A 26905-nucleotide genomic window follows, 5' to 3' on the forward strand; every position below is an offset into this window, starting at 1 on the left:
AACCTATGAGTATTGTGAAAGATTCCAAAAACCCAGATTGTAACTATGTACTTTCCTAAACGGGATATATCGCTATACACATTTTCACGCAGTTGAATTGTTTATTTAAAGTAAAGAACATGAATGCTTAAAGTATGTTTTGTATAAAAGATAAGGTGGCGAATTTATTTAAAAGCACATTGTAGTAGCGTTTGGCTTAGAATTATTTTACATTAAATTTTACCTCAGTAGTTACGCATATGATGGTTATTGCAAGCAAACAAGTACACGTTTCGTAGATGATGATAGGCGAACAAATCCTCCACTGTACTTCACGCGAGTGATTTTTGTCACCAGTATGAATTAAGGATGTGCTTTGAAGTAGATAATTATAAGAAACTTTGTAATGTCACCTGCGCATGAATTCCTCAACATCTATCTACTAATATAACAATTGTCATACCTAAACTTCGACTACATTTCTTACCACAATCATCTTTGTTAGAAGGTAATTTCAAACACATGCTTTGCAAAACGACAATACACTAAATCCTTTACAAGATTTCTACACGGATGATCTTTTTAAGCTGCATGTACTGAAATGCTTCTTGCTAATTACCGAAAAAATCTTTTCCCATATTGTCGAACGTATATCTTAGCTGTATACATTAGCATGTGCTTTGCGAAACATAACTGTTGATTACAACGTTTAGCAAGCTCCGCATTCTTTTTCAAGCAAAAAAAAAAAAAAAAAAAAAAAAAAAAGTCAAAATCCTCTACCAGATTGTTTACACATCTGCAGTCTTAAACTTGGATGCAATAATATATGCCATGACAAGGTTGAAATATGATTACATACTTAAATGCGTTGTTCACATTAATGAGTGCCTTACGAGTATGTAAGAACATATGGCTTTTCAAAGTCTTAAAATAACTCAGTTCTTTTCTACAAACTTAAATGAATGAGTATTCTCAGCAGTATTTAGCCACATCTGACTTCTCAAGATTAAACCCTCAGTAAATCTTTTCATACAAATCTAAGGTGTATGGCTTTCCTCTCTTGTACATACTAACATATGATGTTTTACGCTTGAACTCTGAGTAAATCGTTTTCCACACTTCTCACATACCTAATTTTTCTCACGTGTATGTACTAACATATGCCTTCTCAAGGTTGATCGGGCCCTAAATCGTCTATCACACTGTTTACAAGCATGAGGTTTCTCACCAGTATGTACTAATATATGGGTTTTCAAGCTTGAAATTTCACTAAATTTTTTCCCGCAGTTCACACAAGTATGATTTCTTTCACCTGTATGAACTACCAACATATGCTTTTTCATGCTCCATCTTGCCCGAAATCTTTTACCACACTGTTTACAAGGATAAGGTTTTTCACCTGTATGTATTAAGACATGGTTTTTCAGATTTGAACTTTTACTAAATTTCTTTCCACATTTCATACATGTATGACTTTTCTCACCCGTATGAACTATCATATGCTTCCTCAAGACATAACTTCGATTAAATCCTTTACCACATATCCTACAGGTATGAGATCTTTCATCAATATGTATTAACATATGTTCTTTCAAGTTTGATTTTCCTGTAAACCCTTTTCCACAAATTTCACAAAAATGACTTCTTTCTGCTGTATGTACTAACATATGGCTTTTCAACGTTGAATTGTGACTAAATCTTTTCCCACACTTTTCACACGTATGATTTCTCTCACCTGTATGTACTAATATGTGACTTCTCAAGCTTGAATTATGCTTAAATCTTTTACCACACTGTTCACAGGTATGAGCTTTCTGAACCGTATGAACTAACATATGTACTGCTAAATATGATCTTCGACCAAAGGCTTTCCCACACACTTTACACGAATGATTTCTCTCACCTGTATGTACTAACATATGACCTCTCAAGGTTGAAATTTGTTTAAAACCTTTACCACAGTGTTCACATGTATAAGGTCTCATATCTGTATGCAATACCGTTTGCATTGTTAGATGTGATTTTCCACATAATCCCTTACTACATTTAGGAGACTTCTCAGCAGTATGTGCTAGCATGTGATCTGCAAAATTTGATCTTTCACTAAATTCCTTTTCACGCTTGTCACTTATCTGACTTTTTTCATCTTCATCTAATAATATCTGCGTTAAAAAAGACGTGTTTAAATTATCGTTTTCCTCACACTCTTTACGAGTATGAGTTTCATAATGTGTATGCTTCAGCACATGTCTTTGCAAACGTGATTTTCCACAAAATTTCATTTCACAGTCTTGACGCCGGTGAGATATCTTATCCGTATGTTTTAATGTTTGGTTTGTGGAAATAGGCTGAACTTCCACTCTCTTTTCATGAACATCGTATGTACAATATTCCTCATTACTGTGTGTTAGAGTGTGATTTGGCATTTGTGAGCTTCGAATAAACGTTTCGCCACACGCTATCGAAGTACAAAACAGCTTGCCTGAATTATAAAGCATTTGCCTCCCTGAAGTAAGAATATTCCTCCTTGTGGAAAATGCACGAATATAAAATCTACAACCAATAAATAAAACATTAAACTAAATATTGAAATACAGAGTAGTAAACAAATATTACAGAATAGAAATAGTTACCTGTACGATGGAAAAAAGACAGTTGGTTTGAAGAACAATTTACAAGTTAAAGACAATGAAAGTTATCAACCGATATCATTACTTGTCTTTCAAACTTAGAAGAAACAATTTACTGTAGTTTACTTTCATTAACGTATATAAACAGTGTAGATGTCTCCTTGAGAAACGCTATTCCATTTTCTAAACTTAAACAACGGATGCTATGTATTTGTTAAAAATCACCGATATTTAGTAAACATTAAAAGTCCAAAAGCAGATATATTCCAATATATCCTGAAATGCACTACTTTGCTGTTCCCTTATCGTGATATTACCAGTAATGTCGCTGTTACTTCTGTCGTTTGCACTACGGTAATTCCTAGTAAGACGTACATATTTGATTTTTGTAAATAGAAGCACATATTGGGTGTTTGCAAACAGAACCACACAAGATATTACACATCTAGGAAGTTTATAAAATATGGCGAGAGACTCTAAAGAACATATAATTTGAAAAAGCACTAAAAGCAAAAAGCGCTAAAAATCACACTTGGAGCACTGGAATAATGATAGGGTAAAAAGCTAAACATTTAATACTTTTGCACAAGCAGGATACGTAAAGAACATATTTCCCTCAGGGAAACGCTGATTTAAGCTTTGGTGAAAACTAATATTATACATACACCAACTCACTGATGGTAAGCTGTGATTTAGAGAGTGGTACGGTGCTCCCATCATGAGCAGTGTTGTCCTTAAAAGTATCTAGTGTATTAGAATTTATCGATTATTGGCCCCTTCGTGATTCGTGGCGTCAAGCAAGGGCGAGGATATGGCACACATAATGTAAAAAAAAAAAAAAAAAAAAAAAAAGGACAAGCACTAGAAATGTGATGATAGTCACTACTATTATGAGAATGCCCATACTGGAAAAGTTTGTGATCCAAACGATGTCTTTTTTTGCACAACTTGTATAATATATACTGTGCCCAAAGCAGTTGCACAAATTACATATTTAAATAAAGGTGCCCAATGCTAATTGACATTTAATGACTCATTTCTGGAGATATCCTATTTATAGTAATGCTGATCGTGATTTCCTTAACATTCAGTGTTTAAGTGGCATAATGTCAGTGAAAATTACGGAACTATTAAAAAAAAAAAAAACATCAAGGAAATTAAAAATTATTATTGATGTTTTTATTCAGATCGTTAGCCTTTTCATTTGTAGATACAATAAATGCAAGATTTGCGTTTTTCCTTCAGTGAATGAAAAATATTGAGTACGAAAGAACAGACAGTAGGAAGTATGAGTTTGTCAACGACAAGCAATTTATCAATTCTAGAGTGTCTGCACGTTTCTACTAATGGTGAATAAAGTGTCTATTTTAAAGCATATAAAAGTGTTAATGATTAAAATTGTTGATGCTGGGAAGAATCCATTATTTGAGTAATTTCGATAATTTTATTTTCTCACTCTTTTTCGATCTGGCCATTAAAAGAATATAAACAGTGGAAATATGAGCTCTGTCTAAAAGGCGATGAAGTCCGATTCTGCATCCTGAACTCTACTTTCTTTTTCTGCTCTCTTGCGCTTTATTTATTATTTTTAAAAAAGTAATTTAATATTCTTGCCATGTGGTTGAAAAAGCGAGATCCATATGTTAGTTTTAATGTAAACCTTCATAATAAGGCTTAATTCTTTCGGCTAAAACATTTCGAATCGAACTTCGGAAGGTATCTGGTAAACGAACTTAATAAAAATTGGGATTTAGTTTGATAATAATAATGCAATATATGATGACGATTTCATGTCAGGTGATGAAATCTTAAGAAAAGGATTGACAACCATTTTTTTTTCCGGGAGGAAACTTACTTTACATATGTTTGGAATCATAATAATTCTTCAGATTTGGTGCATCTTAGACGAGTTCCCTTTACAATCGCTCCTATTTTATTTATGTTCTCTATTGATGTGAAAACTAGGTACTGACTTAAACGCTGCATCAGATATACTTTTGGGTTCATACCCATGAAGAAGAAAGGATATAATATACTTAGAGCCGATATCAATAAAAGAATTTATTGATTTTTTTTTATTTGGAACTAAATATGGTCATATCGCATGGTAGTCCTGTACAAAGAATAAAAGTAAATTTTATATCATAGATTTGAAGATTTCCACGATCGTAAGATCTCTGTGGTTCTATGCAGGACAAAATTTAAGTCCGAAATCCTAAAGTTTGGCTAACTTTTGAAGTCTCTTTGTGTTATGGAAAAGGGGTGTATCAAATATACATATTAAAAATCATAATTACGCAAGATAATATCTTCAAGGAGAAACTTTTCAATAGCTTGGGCAGTAATACAATTGATGACCTTGCAGACTTAACACCGTGTTGATATTTCTACACCAACAAACGCATTTTTAACTGGCCGCAATTGACTGAAAATTTCCTCACTATATTGAACTACTATATGGAAACTATAGGTGGTCCGGGGTGACGAAGTAGTTCCCCATGGGGTTTTGTCAGTAATTTCCAAAATTTTGACAATTGCTGTATATCTTAATTTAATGAACCAAATATGCTTTCATTTTAGGAAAGTCATATTTGCATAATGGTGATTGATAACATTTAGTGAATCCAAAGTGCGGCACTGTAGGGATTATGTATGGTGTCGAACCACTGACGTAAGGATGGTTTCTGTATGCGAAGAAGAGGGACTGGTAATGTATTTGGGTGCGTGTGAGTACGGTAGTAAGAAGCAATCTTCAAAGCGAAAGTATCTTGCTGAAAATAGTCATATGTTATTTGGTTTTTTGCCCTCTAAACAGAAAGAATACCAGAAAATGAGGCGTCAATCATTTGCTTTACTGGCAAATTTACGTAATGGCGTACATTGTTCAATTTGGGGTGTAGCACGGTCTAATAAATAGAGACAAATATTTTAGCATTCTCTGTATCGCAAAAGTTGTCTGCTCCGTCTGCTGCTTTTTGTTGCACACTTTCTCTTGAAGACGGCTGGAGACATCGCTTGGATGTTGTACAGAGTTAATGCCGCTAATTTCAAAGCTATAATAGCATAAACATATTTTGGATCTTGTAAATTTCTCTCTGCTTTGTAGTTGAATGTTCACTGGCGTAAAACATTTTGCTTCTACGAATACTTTGAATTTTCTGTTTAAGAGAAAATAGTGACATTTTCGTAGGACATACATAAATACATATAACTCACTCTGCCAAGTTGAAGCTTTACGTTCAGTCTTAGTGAACCGATAGCTAAAATCAGAATTTTCTTCTTTGACTTTAGCATTATAACAGATCAGAAAGCCTCTAATCGCAATGGTGGACGCATGTGCATGTGTGTGAATTTCCAAGCTTGGTCAAAGTGTTGAAGCAATAATGAATTGATAATACCCCATTTGAGTTTGATCAAACAGTTGTTTACGTTCAGATTACCCCTTGACTTTCCAATTGTTTTCTAAGAGAAACATAAACGGCTTTATATTTTCCTTGAAGTATTTAATACGGGATGTCAATTGTAAACATAGGCCCAAAAGTCTTTGCAAGGTCCTTTTGTACTATGTCTCTGAAACTGTCTAATTTTACTTGGAATTTTCGGTGAAATTTCAGCTTTTCTCAAACATTCTGAAGCGAACCACGTCTAACCCGCTATGTAATAATTGAATTTTCTCCGGACTGGCTCTAAAGTCATATTTTCTCAAACGCTGGAAAAGGAACTCCAAAACTGAGAGTTGTTGCTTATAATTTCCTAATCCAACTATCAAATCATTTGTGAACAGAATCGTAAGTTATCAGGAAGCACAAGATTTACTATTGAATGAACCTGAGCTGTGATGGAATGTCCCATTACGAAATGGAACGTTAGTATGATTTTGTTGTGAGATTTTGTTTAAAAGACATATATTTAAGGATTTAGTATGTAATAACACATGAAAATAACTTCCCTTGATGTTGACTGAAGAGACAGAGCATTTGTGTTTAATCGTATATGGAACATCTTTTGTAGACAGGAAGGAAATAAATAAACTGCATTACAGCAAATTAAAACCTAAGCAAAAATTACAAAATGTTAACCTTACGGACAAGAAGTGGCAAAAAAGAAAACAAACGAATTATCACTTGTTTCTTTGATGATTTTGGCATCGAGAAACTAATTAATTGCAAATCTATTTGTGGGCACGCAGTTAATTTAATCTTTGGTATCTCTGTGGTGTGGTAATCTCTGGTGAAATTCGGCCGCTTTATCAATTTGTATTTTATGTGTGTATCACTAAATTACTTTGTCATTATTACTGCTTACATTTGTCATGGGTGTCGCTTTGAGTTCTAGTCAGGCCATGACATCAAGAGAGTTAAACGAAGTAAACGAGCGAGCCTTTATCAAACTCGACTCGATTCGAAACTCAACCCTGACGGCCCTGCAGCGACGGTCTACGGTGACCCTAATTCCGTTTTGAAAATTATACCCCCAGCGACAGAGACGAGACGAAAACCCAATGAACCACAAAAATAATCCTCCATGTTAAATCGCCTATATGTGTGATTTGTTTACATTTAGGAGAACCTAGGAAAAACTAAAAAAAATGTACACAAGGTTTGGATTGAACCATAAACCTTATAATTACTACGGGCCTTTTTTTTTCGATTTCGCGACGGAAAAGATGAATAAGACCTCACTTGTAGAATAATAAATCATTGAGGTCATAATTTAGGCAATCAGACAAACACCCGTATCTCGCGTTCTATAAGGTAGAACCGTGCTTCATATTTATTGCTTTCTGTTCAGGTACTTTCTATGTGCAAAATTTGAGCATAATCCCGACGTACAACTCCGGGGCCTCTCCTCTTTATTACAATTTTAAACGCAGATGGCGTGTCAATAAAAAGTTGATCAACGACACACTGACCGACCCCACTCTATCTTGACCCATTGACCGACCATGACTCACTACCCACCGTGACCCACTCTGACCCATTGTGACCAACTCCGACCAACCAAAAGTCATCGTCATCAACTCTGACCCGTGATCCACATACACATCTCTACTGACTAAAACGTCACTTGTAAGAAAATAAGATTCCGAAATTATTACTCATCGGAGTTTGAGTTTCTACGTCCAATCGCTGAAGCACTACTCTTTTAGAATATCGGTAGATATATAGCATACGCGCTTGTAGGGTGGGTGCCCCTGGTTCGATTCCCGGCGGGAGCTAATGTGGTTTGAATTCCACGTTAATCAGTAGGTTGTCTCATATAGCCTCGCTGCGTAAAGGGATGTCAAAATCAATTTCAACTCGGTGGATTTGACCTTAACATATACAATGATAAAATGTTTGTCGTCTTGCAAATTATGATGAATTTAGAATTTATAAAAAATTATTAACCTGTTGCCTTACAGACACTTTTCAGTAGAAAATAGGATGGAATTTGAAAGTCTCAAATCAAGGTAAATTAGAAGAACGTAAAGTGAAAAAAATGCTAAAATATTCCATCTAATGAAGCATCTCGTATACGAAACTCTTAAATGAAGGTAAAGTAGACCAAGGTAAAAGAAAAAAGTTAAAATATTAAATATAATTAAGCATCCCTTATAAAAATCTTATGTAATTAAGATTACAATATAAATTTTGTATATTTTTCTCATAACTTTATGGCTTGATTATATTATGTTCTGAACGCTCTATGTATTAAACAAAACTTCAGCAATTATTATAATAGAGAGCAGTAGATGTAAAATGTGAGGTATTGCAGTTCTTGTTTCTCAATGTATTTCTCAACTAATATCGATCGTTTTCGATTATTTTCACAAATCAACCCACTACCAATTTTCAGTAGATAGGGCAGAGTGGGGGATTCCCGCCCAGTCTGTCAAATTCGCCCAACTTAGTAGCGATTAAACGTTGAATGACAGGAACACGTGGATAGTACTATCAAGTAGCGGAGAACAAGGAATTTTAGTGACAGAGAAAAAGAAGTGCAGAGGAAGTCGTGTTCGTTGTGTCAAAAATATACTTCCTCTAGGTGTCATTATTTTTTTTTCAGAAGATCCAAAGTAACTCCCTTAGTGTATCACAAATCTTATAATTCTAACATGCTTGAGTTTTTCTTTGTAGTTATAGGGGTTCTACCAGTTTGAGAATCACATGCGATTAGGGCCTGTTGTGGTACAACCACCATTTAACAAGTTGGAGATATGGTGTGGTACTAATGGCCTCATTCTGCTTGATGGAGCAGAAAAAGATACATAGTTGTGACTATTGCAGAATGTAATAATTGAAGCGTTTGCTTTGTGTGTTAAACGTATGGGAGTACTGGATCTTAAAAGCAATATGTAGATATACATACAGGTGCTTGCTTTTGTTCTGCTGTAGCGTGCCATTTTTCCTAACATACTTTCCGTTACTGATCACTTTTATGTATTTGTTTTATATTGTCTGTGAAGAAACAATATTGACTCGCTGAGAAGTGAGGAGTTTGATGCAATAACGGAGTAAGTTCGAAATATGCATTGGATTAAACGATGTTGAAAATTTAAGAAGTGGTTTTTCTTACAAATATATATATATATATATATATATATATATATATATATAATATGCAGCATTTTATTCCGATATTGAGTTAAAATGTTGACAGTGAGGTACATAAGCATAGTAAAAGCCATTTATGCCTTTGAAGCAAAAAGTGTGTTAACTCGCGTATGCCCTTATTATATGAAATTCCTCAATTCTCAATTTTTACGGGACAAAGATTTTTTAGGTGTTTATTACAAACACCCACACAAATAAACGTTGACTAGAAATAAAAATTAATATAACATTATTTTCAAATTTAGTTGTCTGCGTGTTGGTAAGGAACATCTTATATCTTTTTCTTCCGGTACTGTAAAACTTGAGAATTATCAGATGGGCGGCATTGTTTCTGTGCGGACGATATTTGGGTCTACAGTTTACTTTTATTTTAAAAATTATCTTACCTTTATATTTTCTTGTAATTCGGACAACAAATAAATATGAAATATGTAGACTTACATCAACTCATATCTTTACAATTTATTTTTTTAATGGGCGTATTATCCCCATGCAGGGGGGCAGATGCGCCGTTTGTATTTTCTTTTCAAAAAAATGTTATGTAATATGATACTTAAAATGTAAAACCTTGTAATCTGATGAGGGATCGAGGTATATCGTACTCTAACCAATAGATTCTCATTCAAATAGTTTTTCAGTCATGACCAGTTTTTCCTTAGGTGGACGTATTTCCAGCACTCTACTATAGAAATTTTTAAAAGATGGTGACATGTTTACTTTAGTAAGAGTTTACACACACAATTTCAGCTCATTAAGTGTAACGGATTGGGAGATAATCAATTTTTCGCTAAAATCCTGACAGCCACTCTGTCCTTTAGTATTATAATGAAAGTGACACGCGAATGATAACTTCCCAGTTGGGTTTGCGACCTAACTATATACTAATAGTCATGTTATTTGACTTTGAAATTTTACCGTGATAAACACGCAGATATAGTTATTTTCAATTTTTTATATATTATTTCACATATTACAGGTGGTTCAAAAATATTTTTTCCAGTAATTAGGTTTGAAAATTTCAGAGCCTGCATCTCAAAAGCCAAATTGTAAGTCCGTTTCATTAAAAAAAGATTAAAAACGAAAATGGAGATCTTGCAAGTAAAAGAGTGGTGAGGTGAGGTGATTTTAGTTTAGCGTCCCGTTCAGCAGCGAGGCTATATGAGACGTGGACCTACTGATTAACGTGGAGTCCGAACCACATGAGCTCCCGCCGGGAATCGAACCCGGGCCTCCCACGCCAAAGACTATACTACTAAAGAGTAAATTAGATATTACTGTAAATATGCTTGAAGGTAAAAATATTTTCCGTGATTGACAAAATTCTCTTTCGTGCTTTTATATTGCGTTATATACATTACGTAATATTGAAATATGTTATTGTTATATGATCAAAGACATTTATTAATTTACAACGTGAAGTACCTTATCGTGTGGAGGCTCAATTAAGAATAAAATATTTTGTGAGGAACCAGCGACATGTACTAATTGAAAACAGAATTAACAGTTACTGTAGAGGTTCGGAAGAAACCATCTATTTACTCTTTCGGATTGCTGGCATTGTTGGAACTAAATTCAAAATTATTGATCGATGTACTCTAGTGCTAAGATAGAGTAAATAAACCATTTGTTAAACACATATAAAAAGAATTTAGTTTTCTAAAAATATAGTTGGAACAGAGAGTCCTATACGAATATTTTGAAACATAATGTAAAGAATTTATAATAGGTGGTAGCCAAACGTTTTGATTCCATAATTTACCTTTAACTTTGAAAGATCATTCCAATCTACTTTATTTCTACGCAATCTACAAGTATGGATGTCTCAAGCACAGCACCTGCATTCTCCCTAATTCATCCCTAGGAGTTGAGGCGAAATTACATAGTTTCTTAGAGAAAATGAAATAGTACCTTTACATATTACCTGACTTTGTCACAGCAACACAAATGTTTAACAATACATACTTATTTAAAACTGATATAACAAATAAAAAAAATGTTTCTCGTTTTAAATAAGAAGTTGTGCTTCTGGCGTTTTGTGAGGAACCAATTTATATCAGTCGAGGTCCTTTAAAAAAAACTAAATTTGTGTGAGATTTATTATTAAAAACTACTTTTTTTCTAATATGTATCATGTTTTACCCAAAACTTAACAACAATCGACGAGTAGAACGGACTCTGAAGTAGGTGGTATCCTCTTACTTATTTAACTAAGATTTAACTAGCTAGTGAATGCCAAAAATATCGATTCGAAAAGATGCCAAAAATATCGATGAAAGTTTATGCAACGTATCTCTGAAGAAATTGTCACATATAAACCTACCTCTGTTCCTGAGTACTGCTACTTATTTTCTGATTATTTTCTTTGCTCTGTTTCACCATCCTGATTGGGATATGATTGCTTGATTCACTTATAGTGCTTGTAAAATTCTCATTTTCTGGATTCATGTTACTCTTGTCATTTACAAGTAAATCAGACAGTGATATAACTCTGATCAACGTTACTGGTTTTGCATTTAGATTCAAATCTTCTATTCCACCATGTTCACTTCTCACCCTAGAACCCAAATTTTCTCCTTGCATAAGTAGCTTATCATCCTCATCTTCGTTCCTTCTGTTTTCTGTTTCTTGCTTACATTCAACACTTAAATTACAAGATATTAAAAGAGGGTCTTTAAGTTCCAATTCATTGGTATCAACATTGCTTAAGTCAAAATTGCAATCTTCATTAGGTTCATATTCTGATTCCATTTCGTCTTTGGTTGAAGCAAATTTAAAGGCAATCAAGGGTTATTTTCTTATCATAGGCTTACGTTGAAGGTTGTTTGAAACAAATTAGCTATTCTGAAAGTACAAAATATATATATTAATCACGAAAACATATATTTTATTCATTACATTCTACGAAATGTTAGATACTTAAAGAAAACCAGTATAAAAATACAGATAAGAAATCAATGTTACCAGCTGATGGCATAATTAACTGCCTAATATGCACTAGTGTACTTTTGTTCACATGTAAGTTATCTCTTCCGTTCTCACATCTTGTAATTAAGGAGCAGTCTAAAAAGATTACAGTTCCTGCTGTTCTGTTACAGAGCGCTTAAGAAATTTGCAGTTCAAAAGTTGTAAAGCGCGAAACTATAGTGTTTGAAATCAAAAAGGAAATGAACAAATGTAACAAGATGTCGGTTTTAGTACATACTTACTGCATTAAAAATTTGCCTCGTTTATTAAAAGTACAAAGGTATTTCTTTCTCTCTCTTTCTCTCTCTGGATATATATATATATATATATATATATATATATATATATATATATATATATTGCAAAACTGGCCCATGTAGGTGTTAGGTAGAGCAAAGTAAATAAAATAAGTGTCCGGAATCAACTCCTTTTACCTGTTTTTATTATAAAATTCACTAAATAACAGTATTTATAGAAATACTACATAATTATTCTTTTCTAAATCTGTTACCTCAGAAATTATGTAGTCCTTGACCGTTAGGCGGACGACAGGATGTCCACAGAACCTAGTGGCAGGCTAAGCAGAGTGGCGAAAGAATCACCAATGCTTCGTGGCAAGCAGTTACTACGTTAGAAGTAACAGAGCACCGAAACAGGCTAAGCAACTGGGGGTAGGATTCTCAAGAGAGCCCTGTAGCAAACTAAAGGCTTGGGGTTAGGTTACTCCTAATGTTCCGTGGCAAACAGTAGGAGGGAGACCACAGAACTGATTTAGAACTGCTGGTTGCGTCCTATTGTATACGCGTGCTAGTGGCGGTGGAGCTACTGCTCCGATGACATCATGTGGTTTGTAGGAGGTGCCTGATGTTCGTCGTCTGCTGGTTGTAGTAAATTCATCCGGTGCGTAGTATCTCTACGTAAAACCATGTGGTGGTATTTGCACACACAAGCGTAAAGTATTATTTGTATACAATACCACGTGAATAACACTATATATTGATAGATATATATAGATATAGATATAGTACCAAATAATCGTGGTTTATAAGTTTCTGCTGAAATGCAATCTGAAGAGAATTTATATGAGTACCGACAAGTGTCTTCTTTTTTGTTATGATGGGTCACGAAACATAGCCAAGTACAATGTATCCGTTTTGTACAGGATGTGAGCAGTGGATGCTAAGTTGATATTTGTGGTTGAAGCTACGTATTCAATTAGTTATACAAACAATGTGTACGGAAGGTGCTATGCATTGGAGTTATCAGAGTAAATTTACTCTCAAGCGTTGCTAGCCTAACTTAATGACAATAAAGAGAAACTAACTGTAGTTATTTATCTAGGTGTGGATATTTATTCAGTTTTCTAAACGAGAGCTGTTGAGCGGAGATGTATTCCAAAGAGAAATGAATACTCAAACAGCATTTTAAGCTATTGGAACTTAAGTACAGTTTTAGATAGCAACTAAACTAGTTCAAAGAAATATATAAATATAGATGTGGGTATTGTCTGGAAAGGCTCACTTCCCCAGCTTATTATTATTCTAACAGCTGTTTCATTATTATTAAATATATCAGTTGTTTGTGCGTGTCATAGGACGACACACCGAAGATTTTCTGTTGTAAATAATTTTAATGAAAAATAACAAGGGACAAAATTCCGAAGAATATTTGTTTGAAACATTATAAAGTTAACCACAGAGATCAGTTAACAAATATCTATTAAGATGTAAGTTGGTTGGTACTACGTCGAAAAAGCTAATACATATGAAACGAATACCGTAATTACGGTTACGATGAGTATTATGTGGTCATGAAAAAATACTATTTATTCTATGACTGGTGATGAAGCAACTTGGAGACCTAGTTGGTTTCAGATAACCATTTATAAGAAAGATGACACATTATCAGCTATACCGCTTTTTGTTCACAGAAATCATTGAAGCAAACGTAACAAATAAGAAACTAAGTTAGTAGCACATTGAAATGACTTACTAAAAGAAATGGGTATTTTCATGGAAGGATACGTCACGACAGAAACTCCTAAGAGGGAACATCTTCCAAACGGTAACGAAACATACAAAATTGTGTCCACTCTATCTGTTGGATAACCTGCAAACAGGAGGCAGAGTCTATACGAAAAATGCGACTAAAAGCGTTGTGGTCTCTCTGGATCCACCCTTTGCTAGAATGAAATAGAGTTCCTTCGAGAAATATTTTGATTTACACAATTCCGTCGTCAATTTCATACACTTAAAATGATATGTATTTTTCTACAAAGTAGAAAACCAACTTCATCCCTTCCAGTATCTGTGTTCATAGATATATATCAAGTATTTAGTTTCGTTGTCAAGAACCTAAAAACTCGGCACTGAGTGTACTGTTCATGTTAGAATAAATTCAAGAAAACATTTACATATTTGTCCCAGGATACAAATATGTTAATACAGTAAAATTGAACACTTCAGAAAACCACCGAAAAATATTTCGAAAAGATTGCATTTTCATATAATATACAGCAGTAAAATGTAGCTCCAACGAATTATATACCAACGGGCTAGTTGAAAACTCTGAGTGTACATGTCTGCTCTGGGATTTTCTTTCATTCGATGGTATATATTCCGTTTTCGAATTGTATATTTGGATATGTAACAATTCAGGACTGCTTCTGTGTAACGTGGTGCTTGATCGGCACAGGCGGAAGCGTATCAGTTATTAACAACGAAGAATCAGTTAATTTTTCTTACGGTAAAAAATATGTATCGTAATGACATTGTGAAAGATAACTGGCGGACCAAAGAGGGCTTCTAATCCACATTTGCAAAAGTCGTCAAACTTTCCACAGAAATATAACTCTTGTATACCAACTCTGATTATAATTTTTCTTCGTAAAAATTGAATTGAATATGAAATTCAGAACAAAAAACATCAGATTCCAAGTTTTGCAATCTAACAGTCAATTTAAAACCTTCTGTATCTTTACTAAAGAATCCCAAAAGGTGATCGGTTATCTGTAGCTACCTCTCTTTATGATGTTATCCGTCGAATTGTAAAGAACAACGGCCTAGAAGTATGGATGGAACTATTTCCTTATGCACCTTCAATGTTCCGTTACAATCAGTGCAAATAAAACGACCTGGGTCATGCAGTTTGCAAATGGAATTACCCTCACGAAGTTCATTACTCCATCGTTATACAATATATATAAGTAGTAATCGCGTCACTATAGGAAACTTTTTGGCCCCTGGGTCCCTGCCTCAGGACCCATGGTCCCTGGCCGGGGTCAATGACCCAGGGGTACATAGGACCACCCCCTCTAAATTTTGGCAGGGGTACCTTGGCCCACCACCTAAATTTTGGCAGGGGTACATAGGACCACCCCCCTTAAATTTTGGAAATTGCCAAATCTAAAAATTTGGTATGGTAGCCTAGGACCATAGTATGTACCTCTATTAGTATTGGGTGTCTATGTCGTTCCCTTTCATGAGTAAAAAATTGCCAAAAATTCAAATTTCGGAGGTTTTTGACCTAATTTATCCCCTTTGATGAGGTGTTATTACCCTATATAGTTATATGGGCGTATACAGGGGTCCATTACTTTTCATAACATATGGGTATATTAATGCACCCCTTGAAAAATTTGGGAGGGGTACCTTGGCCCACCTCTTAAATTTTGGAAATTGACCAATTTAAACATTGGGTATTATAGTACAGGACCCTAATATGTATCATGATAAATTTGGGCGGTCCACCTCGTTTCCTTCCAGGGGCACAAAATTGCCAAAATATAAACGTAAGCAATACGTTATACCACGTGTTTGATTTTTAGTCGATTTTATCCCCTTTGATGAGATGTTATTACCTTATATGGTTATATGGTCATGTATAGGGGTCCATTACCTTTCATAAGATATCGGTATATTTGTACACTCCTTTAAAAATTTGGGAGGGGTACTTTGGCCCACCCCTTAAATTTTGGAAATTGCCCAATTTAAACATTTGGTATTATAGTACCGGACCTTAACATGTATTATGATAAATTTGGGTGTTCCACCTCGTTCCCTTTTAGGGGTACAAAATTGTCAAAATATAAACGTAAGCAATACGTTGTACCACGTGTTTGGTCTTTTGGCCCAATTTATCCTCTATAATGAGGTTCTATTACCTTATATGGTTAGATAGTTATGTATAGGGGACTATTACCTATCATAAGACATAGGTACATTTGTGCACTCCTTTAAAAAATTGGGAGGGGTACTTTGGCCCACCCCTTAAATTTTGGAAATTGCCCAATTTAAACATTTGGTATTATAGTACCGGACCTTAACATGTATTATTATGATAAATTTGGGTGTTCCACCTCGTTCCCATTTAGGGGTACAAAATTGTCAAAATATAAACGTAAGCAATACGTTGTACCACGTGTTTGGTCTTTTGGCCCAATTTATCCTCTTGGATGAGATTCTATTACCTTATATGGTTATATGGTTATGTATAGGGGTCTATTCCCTATCATAAGAGATAGGTACATTTGTGCACTCCTTTAAAATTTTTGGGAGGGGTACTTTGGCCCACCCCTTAAATTTTGGAAATTGCTCATTTTATATATTTGGTATTATAGTACCGGACCTTAACATGTATTATTATGATAAATTTGGGTGTTCCACCTCGTTCCCTTTTAGGGGTACGAAATTGCCAAATTTTAGTACAACCACGTGTTTGGTCTTTTGGCCCAATTTATCCTCTTGGATGAGGTCCTATTACCTTATATGGTTATATGGTCATGTATAGGGGTCCAATACCTATCATAAGACATAGGTACATTTGTGCACTCTTTAAATTTTTTTTGGGAGGGGTACTTTGGCCCACCCCTTAAATTTTGGAAATTGCTCATTTTATATATTTGGTATTATAGCACTGGACCCTAACATGTATTATGATAAATTTGGGTAGTTCACCTTGTTCCCTTTCATGCGTAAAAAAAATTGCCAAATTTTACTACAACCACGTGTTTGGTATTTTGGTTCAATTTATCCCCTTGGATGAGGTCCTATTACCTTATATGATTATATGGTTATGTATATTGGTCCATTCCCTATTATAAGACATGGGTATATTGATGCACCCTTTAAAAAATTTGGGAGGGGTATCTTGACTCATCCACTCAGTTTTAGAAATTGATTAATATAAGCATTTGGTATCTTCGTACAGGTCTTCAATATGTACCACTATAAATTTGGATGGTCCACATCGTTCCCTTTCATGGGTAAAGAACTACCAAAAATCAAATTTCGGATGTTGTTGACCCCTATTTAATACGTTATATGGTTTATTACCTCTATATGTTTATGTTCTCTTTTAAATTTGGGAATTGTCAAATAACAAAATTCGGTAAACGTTTTCTAGGAGCCATTGGTATTCCTCTTATGGCCAAATATTCAAAATTTAAAGGTTATTGACCGGCTTTATTATTGAATAAGTACAGGATTTATTACTTTTTCATAAGACACAGGTGTATTTGTGTACCAATCTTAAATTTTGGGAGGGGTACATTTCTTATTGTCATATCAATAATTGGTAATTGTTCTTTGAGTAAATCATTGTGAAATATGAGTATGATCACGTGATCAGTTATTGACCAATGATGGGATTAGGAGTCCAGGACATTGGTACATTTAAACTTTGTAGGATAATTTGAGAATGCGTCATTGGTATTGATTATTCCCCGCCAAATATAAATGTAAGCAATACGATGTACCACGTGATTGACCTTGATGAGGTAGTGTACAGGGATACATAGCTATTCTTATTGAATCTTATGACTCATAGTCTTAAGGGAATACATGCTACAACACTGGCAAAGTTATTGTTAATGCAATTTCATTGGTTGATCACTATCTTTCGTGCAATCTGATTGGTTGATCACTATCTTTCGTGCAATCTGATTGGTTGCTGATTTTCAAATCTTTGCTGTATTCAGTTTTAAGTTTTGTTGTTTGAATTTTTTTTGTTTCGAAATTTTTTGTTTGAAACTTTGGTTTGAAATTTTTTCGTTTGAAATTTTTAGTTTGAAAATTTTGTTTCTAGTTTTGTTTAAAAAAATTTTTGTTTGAAATTTTTGTTTCAGAATTTTGTTTTGAAATTTGTTTCAAAATTTTGTTTGAAATTTTTTTTCGTTTCAAAACTAAAAAAATATTTGTTTGAAATTTTAGTTTAAAAAATGTTCGAATTTTTTTCTGTTTAAAATTTTTTGTTTGAACATTTTTGTTTCGAAATTTTTGTTTCAAATTTTTAAGTTAATGCACTCATTAGTGAAGAACCGGAACTGCTTAGAAGAAAATTTGGTTTGAATTTTTTTCTTTGAAAATTTGTTTCGAAATTTTTCGTTTCCAAATTTTTTTGTTTAAATTTTTTTGTTTCGAAAGTTTTGTTTGAAATTTTTTGTTTCAAAGTTTGGTTTGACATTTTAAAAAGTTTGTGCACTCATTAGTAAAGAACCGGAACTGTTAGAACAAAAACCTCTGGCAACATTGTGGTGCAATAGTACACGTCAGAACATGGTGCAATAGTACACGTCAGAACACGAAAAATTTCAAAACAAAAAATTTCGAACAAAAAATTTTCAAACAAAATTTTGCAACAAAAAAATTTCAAACAAAAAAATTTTCAAACAAAAAATTTTGAAACATAAATTTCAAACAAAATTCTGAAACAAAAAATTCAAACACAAATTTGAAACAAGAGTTTTCAAACAAAAACTTTCAAACAAAAAATTTTCAAACTAAAAAATTTTACGTTTCACGGTTAACCGTCAAACTTTATCCGGTTTTTAACTATTTGATTAACAAATAAACGGTTTTGATCATATTTATCAGTGAGTGCAAAATGTTGAACGAAACCAAGATTTTTAAATGTTAAACAAAACTTAAAACTGAATACAGCAAAGATTTGAAAATCAGCAACCAATCAGATTGCACGAAAGATAGTGATCAACCAATCAGATTGCACGAAAGATAGTGATCAACCAATGAAATTGCATTAACAATAACTTTGCCAGTGTTGTAGCATGTATTCCCTTAAGACTATGAGTCATAAGATTCAATAAGGATAGCTATGTATCCCTGTACACTACCTCATCAAGGTCAATCACGTGGTACATCGTATTGCTTACGTTTATATTTGGCGGGGAATAATCAATACCAATGACGCATTCTCAAATTATCCTACAAAGTTTAAATGTACCAATGTCCTGGACTCCTAATCCCATCATTGGTCAATAACTGATCACGTGATCATACTCATATTTCACAATGATTTACCCAAAGAACAATTACCAATTATTGATATGACAATAAGAAATGTACCCCTCCCAAAATTTAAGATTGGTACACAAATACACCTGTGTCTTATGAAAAAGTAATAAATCCTGTACTTATTCAATAATAAAGCCGGTCAATAACCTTTAAATTTTGAATATTTGGCCATAAGAGGAATACCAATGGGTCCTAGAAAACGTTTACCGAATTTTGTTATTTGATAATTCCCAAATTTAAAAGAGAACATAAACATATAGAGGTAATAAACCATATAACGTATTAAATAGGGGTCAATAACATCCGAAATTTGATTTTTGGTAGTTCTTTACCCATGAAAGGGAACGATGTGGACCATCCAAATTTATAGTGGTACATATTGAAGACCTGTACGAAGATACCAAATGCTTATATTAATCAATTTCTAAAACTGAGTGGATGAGTCAAGATACCCCTCCCAAATTTTTTAAAGGGTGCATCAATATACCCATGTCTTATAATAGGGAATGGACCAATATACATAACCATATAATCATATAAGGTAATAGGACCTCATCCAAGGGGATAAATTGAACCAAAATACCAAACACGTGGTTGTAGTAAAATTTGGCAATTTTTTTTACGCATGAAAGGGAACAAGGTGAACTACCCAAATTTATCATAATACATGTTAGGGTCCAGTACTATAATACCAAATATATAAAATGAGCAATTTCCAAAATTTAAGGGGTGGGCCAAAGTACCCCTCCCAAAAAAAATTTAAAGAGTGCACAAATGTACCTATGTCTTATGATAGGTATTGGACCCCTATACATGACCATATAACCATATAAGGTAATAGGACCTCATCCAAGAGGATAAATTGGGCCAAAAAACCAAACACGTGGTTGTACTAAAATTTGGCAATTTCGTACCCCTAAAAGAGAACGAGGTGGAACACCCAAATTTATCATAATAATACATGTTAAGGTCCGGTACTATAATACCAAATATATAAAATGAGCAATTTCCAAAATTTAAGGGGTGGGCCAAAGTACCCCTCCCAAAAAAAATTTAAAGAGTGCACAAATGTACCTATGTCTTATGATAGGGAATGGACCCCTATACATGACCACATAACCATATAAGGTAATAGGACCTCATCCAAGAGGATAAATTGGGCCAAAAAACCAAACACGTGGTTGTACTAAAATTTGGCAATTTCGTACCCCTAAAAGAGAACGAGGTGGAACACCCAAATTTATCATAATAATACATGTTAAGGTCCGGTACTATAATACCAAATATATAAAATGAGCAATTTCCAAAATTTAAGGGGTGGGCCAAAGTACCCCTCCCAAAAAAAATTTAAAGAGTGCACAAATGTACCTATGTCTTATGAAAGGTAATGGACCCCTATACATGACCATATAACCATATAAGGTAATAACATCTCATCAAAGGGGATAAAATCGACCAAAAATCAAACACGTGGTATAACGTATTGCTTACGTTTATATTTTGGCAATTTTGTGCCCCTGGAAGGAAACGAGGTGGACCGCCCAAATTTATCATGATACATATTAGGGTCCTGTACTATTATACCCAATGTTTAAATTGGTCAATTTCCAAAATTTAAGGGGTGGGCCAAGGTACCCCTCCCAAATTTTTCAAGGGGTGCATTAATATACCCATATGTTATGAAAAGTAATGGACCCCTGTATACGTCCATATAACTATATAGGGTAATAATACCTCATCAAAGGGGATAAATTAGGTCAAAAAACCCCGAAATTTAAATTTTTGGCAATTTTTTACCCATGAAAGGGAACGACATAGACACCCAATACTGATAGAGGTACATACTATGGTCCTAGGCTACCACACCAAATTTTTAAATTTGGCAATTTCCAAAATTTAAGGGGGGTGGTCCTATGTACCCCTAAAAGGGAATGAGGTGGACCACCCAAATTTATCATAGTACATATTAGGGTCCTATACTATAATACCCAATGTTGAAATTGGGCAATTTCCAAAATTGAAGGGGTGGGCCAAGGTACCCCTCCCAAAAATTTAAAGGGGTGCATTAATATACCCATGTCTTATGAAAGGTAATGGACCCCTGTATACGCCCATATAACTATATAGGGTAATAACACCTCATCAAAGGGGATAAATTAGGTCAAAAACCTCCGAAATTTGAATTTTTGGCAATTTTTTACTCATGAAAGGGAACGACATAGACACCCAATACTAATAGAGGTACATACTATGGTCCTAGGCTACCATACCAAATTTTTAGATTTGGCAATTTCCAAAATTTAAGGGGGGTGGTCCTATGTACCCCTGCCAAAATTTAGGGGGTGGGCCAAGGTACCCCTGCCAAAATTTAGAGGGGGTGGTCCTATGTACCCCTAGGTCATTGACCCAGGCCAGGGACCATGGGTCCTGAGGCAGGGACCCAGGGGCCAAAAAGTTTCCTATAGTGACGCGATTACTACTATATATATACCTCAACATTCTTCTGACCCAATATTCTTTAACACCAAAAGTGTTTAATACAAACTCAACTATATAGACAGAACAGATGCTGTGATATTATTAATTTATGATGATATCATCGCCAGAAATAACGACTCTGTCATAGAAACAGTTAAGGAGATAATATATTCCACATTCAGACACATTTTCTTTACTAAACCTTTCAAGAAACCAGCCTAATATACGAAGAGTTTTAGTTTCTGAATTACGATATGCTAAAAAATCCTTCTCATACGTATCCGTTGGAAGTACTGCCCGTCGTCGTCCTCCGATTCTTAAAGATTTGTTCTTACATTAGGGACCAGATTCAAAGGAAAGATTAACTACAATGAATGATGAATTACTTAACTTAATCATTTCGCGTAATGTACCTCAAGAAGTAAGACCAACTTTGTTGGAGCGTCATTTGTTGCACTTAATGAGATGAGGAGTGGAATTCGACCAATCGCAGTGGGCACAACATGTTAAGAAGGATATACGCAAAAGTTATATGTTGCAGAATTTACGAATCCACTGTTACTTTCCTCTATCCTCTTCAACTGGGTTTATGCGTCCTCAATGGAGGCGAAGCAGCAGTACATGCAATTGGCATTTATTCTCTACTCCTCATACAGAACAAAAGACTTTTTTGAAATTAGATTTCCTTCATGATAGAAGTCGTCACACGGAGAACCACCCTGCACTAGATCACACTTTATTCTTTTAGGGCGTTGATTTAACAACTGGTTAGAATTTTAGTAATGAAAAAACACATCTGCATTGATTTTTATTATCAAAGAAAAATCTTCGGAACATAATTCTGCAAAATAGATGATCACTGAGTGGTTAAGTGTTAGCTGTTTTACGTACCACTGGATCATAACAATCACTCATAAAACTCGCTGTTTCTTTCTGTATGTGCACTCTTCGACTTCTTAATTGAGGTTTGCATAATAAGGAAAATCCATCGGAGAAGTCGCATCAAGCAAAAATGCGAACCGGATAATGAAGTACGCGATTTTAATGTAGGAGATAACTTCTGAACAAAGTAAAGCGAAATTATAACTAATGTGTATTGGTCTCCTAATAAACAAACTGCCCGAATATTTTAAAACTTTTCTATAACTGGGGTCGCCACATATTACGGCACACTAAAAATTAGACACGCGGATCTAGCCAAAGCTATCAACATCTTTTCATAAAAAAAAAAAAGAATGTTTCATGTGCTCAAAACAAAAATTCAATATGGAGTTATTTCCTTTAAATAGATGGAAAAAAGATACTTTAGTTGCCCACGCTTTATTCTGAATAGGTCAAAGTGATAATATTTAAGCAATCTCTTCAATGACGGTAGTAGAATGGAAAGTTAAAGAGATTTTTTAACAGAAGTAGTATTACATTAGATTATTTCGACAGAAAGAAGTAAATATATGCAATATTCGTGTATGATAACTTAATTAAGTGAATTGTGAAAATGAAAGGCATCATTTACATATTATTTTAATCTTTAATTTGAAACGCCGGAAAAGTCTGTGGATCTTCAATTTTGAAAAATGTTTCGTTGTAATAACAGATCAAAATTTGGACTACGTTTCAAATAGGCTAATGAGATATTTTTTATAACTGACAACTAGGGACATACCAACATTATTTTTGATTACACTGTTTTACAAGGGTTGTATTTCTGAAATGAAATTTTGTACTATGAAATGAATGTGACATGGAAGTTCAAATGGGACATCCGATTTGATCCGTGAGGGATAGTTTACGAGTAATTCAAGTATTCATGTACTACATATATTCATATACATGCCAAACACAGTATATGGTGACAAAAGGAATTTGGAAAGTATGACCTTGCAACATTGACTGCTTTAATTTTTCAGAGGTTGACAAAACTTGCCCGACAGTGTTTTGTTGTTGCAATGTGATGTTTGGAGTAGTTTGTGAGTTAAACTGAGCGTGTGAATCTGGCATTTTATCCGGCGTTATTACTACTTACTGTATGTAAACTGAATGCTATGGATTCATTTTGTGTACTAGTGAAGTAAAAAATGCCTCGCACTCGTGGTTGTAAGTACTCAGCTAAAACTTCTGTTATGTTTGTGGCGAGTTCACCTTCATGAGGAACAGGAAGAAAATCACACCCATCATCAAGAGAGCATATAAGCAGTACTTTGGCGTCGCAGCTGGTGATATTGATAAGAAGTAGTCACCTAATATGTGTTGTGCTACATGTTATTATAAATTAATTAAGTGATGGCAAGGAAAAAATGTTTCATTATTTGCTGTACCGATGGTTTGGAGGGAAACAAGGTACCATTTGACAACTGCTATTTCTGATTAACCAAAATTCAGGGATTCACGAACAGCAAATCAAAAAAGCATATTGTTTATCCGGATCTGCTGTCAGCAAGACGATCTGTGCCACATTCTGAAGCTTTACCAGTTCCTTCAAAGCCCACAGATATAGAAGAGGTAAGTGATAGTTAAGAAAGTAGCACTACAGAACTTGCATCTTCTCTGGAAAAAAGAAGGGATACCCCGTATCATGGCACGAATACGCCCACGCCACGTGCATTACAGCAGGATGATTTAAATGATTTAGTGCGAGGTTTAGGGTTCAGTAAACAGAAAGCAAAATTGTTAGGCTCCAGGATACAGGAATATTACCTTCTCCACAAAACAACTAAAATAACCTTCAGGAACAGAGAACGTGCTTTCGTGCCTTATTTTGCCAGTGATAGTTCCGTGACATTCTGCAATGATGTTCATGGATTAATGCCAGCCTTGCACATAACATACGAACCAGATGAATGGAGATTATTTTTGGATGCTTCGAGAATAGCTTAAAAGGTGTATTGCTGCATATCGGGAATAAACTGCCTTCAATCCCAGTTGCATATACTTTTTACCAAAAAGAGTTATGAAATTTTCAGAAAGATATCGACCTTAATTAGGTACAGTGAACATAAGTGGAAGTTGTGTTGTGACTTCAAGGTAACAGCGTTATTATTAGGGATGCAACAAGATTACACGAAGTATGCATGCTTTTTGAGTGAATGGGATAGTAGGGAAAGAACTTCCCACTATGTGGAAAAGGAATGGCCTAAACACAATTTGACAGTTGGTGAAAAGAATGTGCAACGGGACAGTCTTGTAGATCCTAGACATGTTCTTGTTCCACCCTTACATATAAAACTTAGACTTGTGAAGGCAATGGATCTCAATGGGCCAGCTTTTGCATATCTTGGTGACAAATTTCCTCGACTGTCAAAAGGAAAAATAAGAGAAGGCGTGTTTGTAGGTCCGAACATACGAGAACTGCAGAAAGATAAAGGTTCTAAGGCGTGCCTCACAGAGAAAGAAAAGCGCGTATGGATGAGTTTGACGAAAGTAACCCAAAACTTCCTTGGCAGATGACGGGACCCTAAATACAAGGATTGTGGATGAAATGCTTGCAGCTTATCAGGATTTAGGGTGCAAAATGTCCTGGAAGGTGCATATCATGACCTCACATCTGGATTACTTCCTCAGTAATTGCTGTCACATTCGACGAACATGGAGAAAGATTTCATAAAGATATATCCACCATTGAAAAACGCTATGAAGGGAAGTGGATGCTCATCATGCTGGTAGACTAATGCTGGTGTATCATTAGAGACAAGAGAGACACTCAGTACAAAAGAAAAAAGTAAACCATTATATACGGTCGGCAGGTGTTTCGTATAACTACAATTCTATGTAATATATAGTGTCAACAATATATAGTAATGCTTTACAAACACAAACATTACGTGGAGATTACTCCAAAACTATCCCTGATTAAGACAACTAAAATCAGATTTGAATTCAGGAGTGAAAATCCTTTCAGAATCACTACTTTGTTACACAGTTATAGAACTTCTTTATTTTTTTTATTTATTTTTTTGTAGAACAGTGTTATAGAAAAGAATAAGTTTTGTACTCATGTAGTAAATAGAGTATGTTATGAAATGGTATGTTCAACGATTAAGCAACATGTCCATTTTATTTCGAGAAAAGAACCGAACGAAACATTGTGGGGCTTCTAACCCGTTACTACTACTACTTATACTACGGATGCGTATAGTAACACTGCGCGTTTTACCGTTTTTACTGCTGTTTTCTAGATTTGAAACTGGAGAGTTAACTCTAAACTTAATCCCAGATACTTCTTGCGAAGCATTTTAGAAAGTATTACAGAAAATTATTTGAGATGTATATTTTGACTTGCTAATATTAATGTGAAACCTGATTTATCTTAGCCACAAAGTTATTTGCAAAAGACAAGGCCAGCCAAAAAATTTAATAATTTTTGGTTCATCAGTTGATTTTGGCTTTACTTCGGATGTACACGAAAATACCTAGGAAGATAGAACCGTTGTAAACTAGACTTCGGTACTTGGTATCCATGCTTAAAAAGAATACAAGTCACTGCCAATTCATTAAAGACATTACACAAGGGAAATCGCCAAAAAGTAAAGCAGAAAGGAAGAAAAACACAAGCTACGAATTAAGAATAAGAAAGTATTTGTTTGTTGTACAATGTACCGGTGAAAACAATTAACCCTTCATTGATGAGTAACTTCACTTAACGTAACTTCTATGAAGATGCCAAAATATAATGTCAAATTAAATTAGAAAAACATTAGTATATGTGACTATTTGAAAGTGAACAATTAAAAAAAAAAAATAAAAATAAAAATAAAACTGCAATTTGTACCATATTAAATGGAACTGTTCGAAAGGAAAGTCCACATTGATAATATCCATTAGTAAACGATGTTACTAAAATTATATTAATGCCATCGTAATTAACTTATATTTGGCTGTTCATGAAACATGATGATTACTGTAAGTAACTTACCAGAATTATGTTGAAACCAGATAAAAACTTTTCTTCTTC

General features: G+C 34.4%; 1 protein-coding gene across 4 annotated transcripts; it reads right to left on the reverse strand.

Annotated features, from left to right (window-relative positions):
• Nucleotides 1–717: 717 nt before the first annotated feature.
• On the reverse strand, nt 718–26905 carry LOC145683754 (uncharacterized). 4 transcript variants are annotated; one of them, XM_081755306.1, is made up of 3 exons: nt 26867–26905; nt 11526–12046; nt 718–2532 (listed from the first exon to the last, which is right to left on the reverse strand). In XM_081755306.1, exons 2-3 carry the CDS (start codon nt 11951–11953, stop codon nt 1110–1112), a joined length of 1851 nt encoding a protein of 616 aa, XP_081611432.1. In that variant the 5' UTR covers nt 11954–12046; nt 26867–26905; the 3' UTR covers nt 718–1109. The 4 variants fall into 4 exon arrangements, with proteins under 4 accessions (XP_081611432.1, XP_081611431.1, XP_081611433.1 ...); XM_081755305.1 differs by lacking the exon at nt 26867–26905 and adding an exon at nt 26723–26857; XM_081755307.1 differs by lacking the exon at nt 26867–26905 and adding an exon at nt 26551–26681.

This window comes from Thermobia domestica, chromosome 4 (assembly GCF_964235325.1).
Source record: "Thermobia domestica chromosome 4, izTheDome1.hap1.1, whole genome shotgun sequence".
Lineage (NCBI taxonomy): Eukaryota > Metazoa > Arthropoda > Insecta > Zygentoma > Lepismatidae > Thermobia > Thermobia domestica.

Bases quoted from the DNA above. Each gene is read 5' to 3' on its own strand.
- LOC145683754 (XM_081755306.1), bottom strand. From the start codon at position 11,953: ATGGAATCAGAATATGAACCTAATGAAGATTGCAATTTTGACTTAAGC. The intron at 2,533-11,525 runs GTAGGTTTATAT...TATTGGTTGTAG, and splicing joins AGCAGTACTCAGGAACAGAG to ATTTTATATTCGTGCATTTT.